The sequence below is a fragment of the Eurypyga helias genome, unplaced genomic scaffold (assembly GCF_000690775.1).
Source record: "Eurypyga helias isolate BGI_N326 unplaced genomic scaffold, ASM69077v1 scaffold27105, whole genome shotgun sequence".
Lineage (NCBI taxonomy): Eukaryota > Metazoa > Chordata > Aves > Eurypygiformes > Eurypygidae > Eurypyga > Eurypyga helias.
The window spans coordinates 1,292-11,420 of record NW_010253798.1 but is presented as its reverse complement, the minus strand read 5'-3'; the positions used below and the strand labels follow the sequence as shown (position 1 = coordinate 11,420).

The following is a 10,129-nucleotide window of genomic DNA, read 5'->3' as shown; positions in this document are numbered from 1 at the left end:
GAGGTCCCTTCCAACCCCCACCATTTTGTGATTCTGTTAAAATTTGAACAAATACAGCCAAAACCAGAATTTAGTTTTCAAATATTCTGTTTTCATTTACTTGACCACTGATCCAGCATAATTTATATTTACTGTTATTTTCACAAAAAGCTTTAATAACATATAAGTTCACAATCATATTAATTAATCTTTATATAATAATAGCAGAATTTTAATAGACTTGAGCAGAGAAATAGAAGAAAATAATGTTCAGGTCTAGATGGATACTTGAGAACAGTTGTAACTGTATTTACAGCTAAGGCTGGGTAGAGCATGCAATAATTGATAACCGAATATATACACAATATGAGAACCTTCAGAAAATTTCAGTCACATCTGAAGAATTTAGTTTTTAATTCCCACAGTTTAGTTCACTAAAAGGAAAGTTGAATCATTTTATGATTTGCAATCTGGCCTGAAACAACTCTACTGGCACTATGATAAACTATGACACAGGGGATGCCAAGAACCTTTTGAACTTTGCTTTGCTCAGATTGACGATGTCAGCTGTCAGCTAACTTACTAATAAAATAAATGCTACATCAAATGCTGCTACTTATAAAATTCCATACTTCAGCTGCTTGTGCAAAACTCCTTTTAAAGAACTTGTTTAAACCTGAATGAAATAACGCTCCCAATATACAGTGAAAATGCAATTATTTTTTTTTACCATGCAACTTTTCTTTGCATTATGTGTTTGGATGTTTCTCCTCGAGTTTCTTGTCATATTCATAACTGAATTGTATGAAACATCAAAACCTATTTGTTGTTACTGGTCTGAAGAAAATTCATTTTTGAAATGTTACGCAAAAATGCTTTTACATGACAAAATTCCATTCTTTGTACGTTGTTTTCCAGATACTATTTTATAACACAGGCTATTCATAAAACCATTAATGATGATGCAATCTCTATCAGATGTGTTTTAGTATTTCCCCACTACCACCCAGTTTTTACCCCAGTTCAAACAAAGCTTAAACTCCAAGAACTGCTAACACAAATAGACTTCCCTGTGACGAGTTCAAGCTATCGAACCAAACTGTCAGAACAACAGATACAAAGCAAATGCAGATGCACCTCCACAGACACAAATATGTAACCCTTTCAAACCAAATCACCTTTTAAAGATATGCTTCATCATGTGCACCAAAGGGGCCCTGATGGAAAGCAGAAGGCAAATCTTCCTTTTCCTCTAAGGAAATGATGAACTATCTGCATTGTCTGAGCTCAGACATTCAAGTGAGATTTAATACAAATTACAGTGCAGGTGAAGTATCACACACTATCTTTAATGCTGTCATGCTCAGAAGTATAAGGATGAGCCAGATGAACATTTCAAATTATTTCACTATTGAAAATCAGCTACATAAAGGTAAAAGGCATCAGGCAGCACACTGCTAGCACTCAGATTATGAAGGCTCTGTGTTCAAAAAGGATTGTTATTAGCAAGAAGATCAACAAAAGTAAGTTATACCTTAAGATGCAATTTATTGGAAAACCAACTTCCAGACCACGTATACTTCGTAAGTCTATTGAAAAGCAAAAATGGTGAGAAGCTGCTGGAATGACAATTTTCTGTGTTGACACAGGCTCAGAAGAACTGGATGCACCCACAGGGTCGGGCTGAGATGCAGCTACTGGACCATTATCATCTGAAAACACAGAAGAGAATGCATGCATTTTTAATAATTCTTTCTTCCCAAAATATCAAAAGTAATATTAAGATAGGTCTCACATTTTAAATGCAAGTATAGATAGGCTGCTTGCCCAAGGTATTTCAATTCCTTATAAGTTAATACTATGATAAACATATGCTATTTGTAAGTTACTGCTTCCAAAGAAAAAAGTCAAAACCCCGAATATACTTTATATAATCTTAAGAGATCCTGTAATATTTTTCCTTTTTCTATTACTCTTCAAAGCTATGTAAGTTTATCTCACTGACGAAAAGTTTAAGCTAAGATCCAAGATCTTAAATTCTTTAGAGGGATGCTGTAAGACCTCACTTTGACCAGTTTATGAAATTGTTCCTAGCCAGGAACATGCTGAAGGCATGCAGGCATGCTGAAGATGTGGGCTTACAAAAAAATCATTTACAGTAACTCAGTTTGCTTTTAATTAACTAACCTCCTTAGTTTGGGACTGAAAAAGACAGAGCACCAGGACAATTATAGTGCTTAAGTAAGGAAGCATCAAGAATTGGTCCCAAGCTGAGGTTTAACTATTGAAACAAACAGTGAGTGCCTGTCCAATTGCATCCAAGCATCTCAAGTACTTACACACAGACCCAATACGGCCTTCAAAGAGTAACAAGTCAAAATACAAGTATTACAGACAGGATCTCCAAGAAGTATCCTTCAAAAAAGATTAACAGAGGAAAGCAGAGAAAGAGGCAAAAGAACTGTCATAGAAAACAGTTTTTTCTAAGTGCTAGTTGTTTTGATCCTTTCGTCATAATTATCGATAATACTTCCAAATTTGTAATTTTAAATAAATAAATCACTGATAGCACTGGCTTTTTTTTTTCCTGCTTGTTTGAGTGTTTTGTTTACATTAACAATACAGAAAATAAAAATTTGGTAATCCTTCACCATCAGTCAGCACAACATAGGAATGAAATAATTTTCAGTCATTTAGGTAAAATGTCACCAGATTGCTTGGTACACTGAAAATGTTTAAATAGAAATTTAAGGCTGTCACAGAGAAGAAAACATAAAATTGCATATAGCCTACTGTTAAAATTAATTTAAGTTACTACTATATTCAAATTTTAACATACTAGATTTGATAAATTTTGCATTACTGGAATTTTGCAGATCTGACAATAGAGGTGACTTTGCTCTGCTCTGAGACTTGAAAACTGGAAGTTCTTCAGCATACTGTTTATTAGTCTCTTGGCAAGGTTTGGCCACCTGCCCTGAAAGATAAATGTGAAATGACATGCTTTACATCTTCCCAAAACAGAGTTATGGAATTATTACTACTATTACTAAAAAAAGTACAATCCTGGATTTCTTAACTGCGGATTCAAACTAGCTGCTGGGTTCACAATACTTCTCAATACATTCCATATAAAGGACTTAATCCTTGCTTAGCTAAAATCAGTTAGGATTAAAAGAAAATTTGGCTGAATTAGCAGACAAACGCTGAGACCACGTTCTAGGACACAAGATTTTCCTCTACAGAATTGGGTATCTTCATGACCAATCTCAAAAGAACAGTAATTCATATATCATTAGAAAAATAACCATTCAGCTTATTAATAAATCATCACTTCAGATGAGGCATGTTCAGTCACACTTAGCAAGTTAACATTCTTCTGAACTTTATCATTGTGGTATTTCTTCCTCTCTCACCTCTGTTCCTCTTCAACCTCCCCCAACCCAGTCCTCAAATTAAAATCAAAACAAGGAAGTCTTGAAAGGCTATGTAGGCTACCAAGTCCCTACAAAATGATAATGTAAAACCAACCACACAAAACAAACAGTTGTTTAGCTTTACCCAGGAATCTATACTGTATGAATGTTTGTTTTCACAATTTACTATCCATATAGTACATTCCTTAGATTCTTCATGGGTATTGTACTGAACCTTCCCACTGCCAAATACCAAACATTCCTGGTATTATCTTTCAAGGTGATGACCATCCATGTCACTTGTAATCTTTATATTACCAAGTACCCAATCTAGTTCCTCCAAGTGTTTTCAACAGCCACCACATTCAAATTACATTCTTTATTCTCCTGGTACTTGTTTTACGTAATTTGTAGAATCACAGAATGGTTAGGGTTGGAAGGGACCTTAAAGACCATCTAGTTCCAACCCCCCTGCCATGAGCAGGGACACCTTCCACTAGACCAGGTTGCTCCAAGCCTCATCCAGCCTGGCCTTGGACACTTCCAGGGATGGGGCATCTACCACCTCTCTGGGCCTGTCTGTAATTTATCACCACAAATGATCAGTATGTGATTCAACACCACACTTGATAACTGGGGAAAAAAAATTATATACCACATACCTGTTTTCTTTAGTTTTGTGCCTTTTTCAAACTTAAGGCTTTCCACTTCACTTTCTGTTGCTTCATCTTCTGTTGAAGAAGAATGGTCATCTTGAGATGGGGCATTCTGGGATCTCTGCTGCAGACCCTCTGTTTTTCTACCAGTAGGTGAAAGAACCCTCTCCTGTGGCTGTTCAGGATCAGTTGGAGCATTTGAGGGAATCAAAGGCTAAATGAAGTGATATAGTTTTCTTAATGAAGATGGTTTGCATTGAAAAATTCTGTCTATATTTCTATAGCTCGAGATTATTTTTCTGACATCAAAAAATGAAGCAATGAAAGGATTATTCATATAAAGAGAATTGTTCTTTCAGGTTTTCTTTTACATACTGAACTGTCAAGTGTATTTTTTTTTTAAACATGAAACTGGGTAACAGCATCAAACCAAAAACAAATGAATGTTATACCTGCACACTCAAGCTCTCCTTTTGCAGAATTACAGATACTCCAACAGTAGGAGCCATATCCAAAGGCAATTGTGGCAGTTTCTGTTTAGCTCTATTTGGTGGAACAAGGACAAACGCTCCTTCTAATGCCACAGGATGCTGATCCATCTCCATATTTCCTTTTTTCAGTAGTCCAGACAGGGGTATTTCAGTGCTTCCAAGAGACTGGTCTCCACAGCAAAGATGGATCTGTAGGCATACAAAAGTGCTAGAAAGTAACTAACTCTTGCATAATTCTTTGTATATTTCATACTTTGTTTCAAGACCATAGACTAAGATTAAATTCCAAACACATAAGTTCGTATGTTTTTCCAAACATCTGTCATTAAATATATTTCAAAGTTGAAACAAAAAAACCCTGAAACAATATAAACAAACTTTCTTAAACTAACCTTGATAACAAAACTAGAATGGTCTGTATGCATTTAAAGAAAAACAACTTTAAAAGGATCCAGATCCAAGACTTACACTGTATAGATAACACCACCTTACGATTAGCTGTGTTATTAGAAACCCTGTACTACCCTCAACCAAATCTTGTTTTGTAACGAGTTAAGTGTGAACCAGATGCAGGTTGCCAGAAACACTTTCACTGCTACCCACTATTTAGAATCCTTTAGGCGGAAAAAGGCCCTTAAGATCATCAGGACCTCCCTTACGATTCACAAGGGGTGCTGAGGACAGTGATCCTACAACTTCGTCGAGTGACCTGAGCATCTAGCGTGGGTGAGGTTATCACAGGCAGCACAAAGCAGGACTGTGGGTTGCAGACTGTCTGGCTGCAGAGCAGGTCCCAGAACACCACATTAGCTCGTTAGGTGTATCACGTTTCACCAAAACCTTTTATCACGACGTGTAACCCAGCGACTTAGTACTATAGAGACTGCACTCCATCTGAGCTGGGAAAACTTGGTAGAGTTTCCCTCATATCAGCAAGAGAATCAACTTATATATGAGCTAAAATACGACAATATCATCTAGTTTCGCAAAGAGAAATGCTTTCCAGTTTCAGCCTGAGTCATATTCCATTTCTTTTATTTTCATTATTTATTTTCATTCACATTTGAGAAGAAACAGCTCACCTGCAATTTTGACTGTGCACAAAGATAAACTTGAAGGACATCAGCTGTACTACGTATTCGAACTGAAGCTCTTTCTGGCTCAAAGTTTGGATTAATTAAATCAGTGAAAGGTTCATTTGTGACATCATTTCCAAGTAATGAGTAGTAGAAAAAAAACTCAGGCTGTAGTTCAGGAAGCTTCATAGTACTAGGAACTAACTGAAAAAGATGCAGAAAAGATTGTCTCTTTCATTAATGTACAGTTACAGTAATCCTTAAGTATTAGCTTGGAAATTAAAGAGCTTAAAGTGATCTCAAACTACCGACCAGCTGACCTAAATCCTAGCACTGCACACAAAATAAGAACACTACTTTTAACCTTGCTTTACAAGCGTACCAATTCCTTTATCAGCACCAAAAGGCTGTAACTGACATCATATATTCAATAACGTCAGGAACTGCACAAATATCCAGAAATAAGCAGTGCCACCACAAAATATTTATAGTATAAATAAACAATGCAGATTAGATAGTGAGTTATATAATAACTTGCATGAGTGAATAACGGACTGGAACGGCCAGAAACAGTTACTTCATCCTATAGCCATTTCAAGTGAGAGTTCAATGCCTAAAAAGGCACAAACTACCCCAGAGTGATCACAGTAAATTTACTTCACAAGGCCCTATAATTCTGACATGGAAAACTATTTTCTCTGAAAACAGATGACAAGACTGAGAAGAGTTTATCATACTCTATAAGGTATAGATCAATTAAAATCTATTGGAGTTGCAACTTCTACAGTATACCCATATTTTTTAAATGACTGTGTGTCAGTGTGGTACAGTCCAGCAAAAACAGCAGCTGAGGTCTAAAGCTGAAATAATCACATTAGCGTGGCACTTCATAGTAAGTCCTTCCCCCCGGCAATATATGAAACAGTAGCGTTTTTATATATCTTACGGATGTGAAAAGTGTTTAGTCATGTTTGAACTTCAGCATACCGGCACCACAGCGAAGACTGGTATTATCTATACACATCATTTTTATACCGTGTTGTAATATAAATGCATGCATTTCATAAAATTCATAATCTAAAGTAAATGCAATTTTAGTGCTCCAAAAGAATCCAATCTTTCATCTGTAATTTGTCATGTAAGCACTACATAAAATTTCAAAATTCAAATTCATGTATATTAATTCAGAATGGGACAAGGCTATTTATTGCAAGAAACTTAAACAGTTAAAAAATTCTAACTAGAAAGAAGGCGGGGGGAGCAAAAATACAAATGTAGGATAGTACTTAAAAACTAGACATAGCAAGGAAACAAACCTGTTCCAATTGTGTGGCAAATGCTATGGTTACAGACAAGACAAAGTGGTCTTTGCAGTACTCTGCTGGTCCAATTTGATGATAGCCCTCTTCTTCATTCAAGACTGGCACAATACTTTTAGGGTCTACTCCAGAAAGAAGAGCAGATGCTAAGAGTGAAGAAGAAAATACGTAACTTGTGACCTTATTAGTTGCTACAGGGGTCATATAATTGTAATTTTACCTTTATTTATTGCATATGTGGAAAAAAAAATTACAAATAAAGATTTTGATGCCTGGTTTCAAAGCATTTCAACACGAAAAAGTCTCTAAGTATACTTAGGCATAGCTACAAAAATCCTGAAATTAATTTTTATTTAGTGGGAACAGATGTTATTTTGAATGCTATGCTAGACAGAACACTAGTGCCTGTTTTTATGTAATGTTACAGTGAGTAACGTTACAGTGACTGGAACCTTATTTCATGCTAATTCTACAATGCTAATTCTTCATTTTACTCATTAAAGGAAATGCCAGATAACAACTGCACATGACAACTTGTTCAACTGTTGAGAGAAGTATGATGTCTCATTCCACAGAATGTTTCATTTGATGATTTTTCGTCTCAAGTCTTGAGTGTGTAAAACACTGTATTCTGGTTTACTAGCTTCTACTCTACAGTGTCAGTAATCCAATACATTTCACAGCACCTCAAGTTACACCAAATAGTAATAATCACACAGCACTTTTGGTTGCCTCCATTTCAAACACTGGAAACTTTAGACCACTTAATGAAGCAAAGAAAACCAAACATAAAACAAATTCAAAGTATATGAATCTTAAAAAGAAAGCATCTCTTCAACTATCTGACTAGATCAGAACTAGGTACTCTAGCTCTGTTATGCACAGTACTCGGAACATGAACTTTACACCTGCAAACACCTACACATTTGTTATTCCTTCACGGCCTAAATATGGTATTAAGATGACAGAAAAGGAAAAGTTGGCAAACTGGTCTATATAAATTAGTCCACAGAAAACATGAAGTGGAAGACACTGCTGTGTGAAGGCAGAAGGGATGTGTTGGATTATCTGCCAGCGTCAAGAGGGGTAGGAGAGCTTGCGGGCAGAAAGAGCACAAGGGAAATGCAGATTATCATTTACAGTAGTTCTTTGCCTCCTTCACAAACTTCACGGAATGCAAAACCCCCTGTGCTTTGTTGTGAACCTGAAAGGATGGAGTAAGCTACGTGATTACACTGGAACTTCAGTGCTGCCTTAACCACTCCTGCAATGCAGCCAAAGTCTGGGCCAGAAACCTCATAAAACACTGCTACTGACCACTTTGTTTTTACAAAACCTCAGCCACAGATCATGATAAGCAGATGATGAATTTAAAATTAGGAAAAGGTTACCCTCAGGGCAAGAACACAAAGCATTATAAGGTAAGTAGAAAATCCACTACTTGTAATAGAGGCTCAGACTTCAAAAATTAAGTAGATCAGCTTTTAGGTGGGGGATGGGGAGGAGGTGCAGAGGTAAATCTGTTATTGGTTTGGGCATCTTTTTTTAAGTCACATTTCTAGGGTACTTTTTTTTTTTTTAACTGCTCACTTGCTTTTAAAATTCCCAGATAAAACAATCACTGAAAAGCACCACACACACACAAACACACATACTAGCTTTAAATATTTGAGTCCTAACAGATTTTTGACACATTTCACTAATTACTTCTAAGGGGAATATACGAGTGAATCCAGAAATGCAACGAGTCCCAACAGTTAAAGCAGATGTTACTATAAAAACTTAAATCATGTTATATTGATAAGTACTGAATTATTCAGATTAGACAAAAAAAGCATTAGAAAAGAGAAGCAGCCTATCCAACAAAGGAAATATTGCACTACTTGGTAATTCCAAGTCTAAAATACTAAAACTGCATTCTGTGAAGGACCTCCTTTATTTCTTTCATTACAGAACTTTAGAAAGCCCTGAAATAAAAGTAAAATGCCCACAGGATTAAACTGTGAATCCCTGACTCTGAATTTTAAAGGTCAGTTGGTTTGTAACCGTGTCACACAATTACTACAGTAAAGCATCCTTGCCATGTTATTACCACAAAGTACATTAATCAGCTGAAAAGTATGTGCATTGAAAATTATATGAAATTAAAATTCTGAGGCTTAAAACAACACATTTACAACAAGCAATATGTTCATCTGGCACAAGAACATTTTTAACTCCAAGTGAATGATATTCTTACTATGTTACTCACCTTTTCCTTCTCTAGGGGGTGCCTCCTTTGCTTTAAAACCATCAACCAGTGCTTTTGAATCAGCCTCCAACACAACACCTACTTGTACTTCAGATTTAAATTTAGTGTACTTGTTACTAAGCAGAGGATACCATTTTGGTGCCTACATAATTAAAAAACAAAAATAAAAATCAAAATAGTTTAGAAAAAAAAATTCAGGAAAACAATATAATATTCTTAGAGAAGAATTAGACTTGCTCTAGCATTTCTACTTCATCTTCCACAGAAATATGCCTTGGTTTTATTTCCAAAAATTCATTCTATTTTGTGTATACTATTATATACTCTCTTCCACCAATTTGTACAATAAACAAGTTCTCCAGAAAAATATGCCCTAAATCTTTAATCAGATGAGAAAAATAGAGTGCTCAACTGAAAGTGCAGTTACATAGGTCACAAACACTTAAGCATGATGTCAAAGGAAGACACCAGCATCCTGTTACAACCCATATCAGAGTTATGTTTGATCAAACATAACATAGAATTTTGAATAATTAAATTGTACTGGGTTTGTGTGGCAGAGTTTTGGCAGGGGAGGGCCAAGGGCAGTGTGGTGGCACAGGTGTCTCTTGTAAGAAGTTGCTAGAAGCTTCCCCGTCTCCAAGTCAGATACACCTCTGGTCACAGCCAAGTCAGTCAGTGATGGTGGTAGTGACTCTGGAATAACATACTCTTCTTTCTTTTTGGGGGTGGGGTTGGGGGAAGGTGCATGTGCTATGACTGTGGGGGAACCGGCATCAGAGGGAAGAGTAGGATGTGAGAAACAACCAGGCAGAGACCCAGGTCAGTGTGGACAGGCAGGAGAAGGTGGCCCAGGACAGAGGTCCCCCTGCAGCCTGTGGTGAGAGGGCAGGCTGTGCTCCTGCAGCCAGGGAGGGTCCCAAGGGGGGCAGACAATCCCA

The 10,129-nt window shown here is 36.6% G+C and overlaps 1 protein-coding gene across 1 annotated transcript in view; it reads right to left on the bottom strand.

Annotated features, from left to right (window-relative positions):
• Positions 1 to 1,443: 1,443 nt before the first annotated feature.
• Positions 1,444 to 10,129, bottom strand: part of LOC104510521 (centrosomal protein of 120 kDa-like) — a gene marked incomplete at its 5' end in the record, with an annotated part of 9,758 nt that continues 1,072 nt past the window's right edge. Inside the window, 7 exons of the mRNA XM_010152793.1 lie at positions 1,444 to 1,691; positions 2,843 to 2,956; positions 4,058 to 4,265; positions 4,504 to 4,731; positions 5,625 to 5,822; positions 6,935 to 7,083; positions 9,189 to 9,330. Coding sequence (XP_010151095.1) covers positions 1,444 to 1,691; positions 2,843 to 2,956; positions 4,058 to 4,265; positions 4,504 to 4,731; positions 5,625 to 5,822; positions 6,935 to 7,083; positions 9,189 to 9,330 — 1,287 coding nt within the window. The remainder of the gene's footprint in view (positions 1,692 to 2,842; positions 2,957 to 4,057; positions 4,266 to 4,503; positions 4,732 to 5,624; positions 5,823 to 6,934; positions 7,084 to 9,188; positions 9,331 to 10,129) is intronic.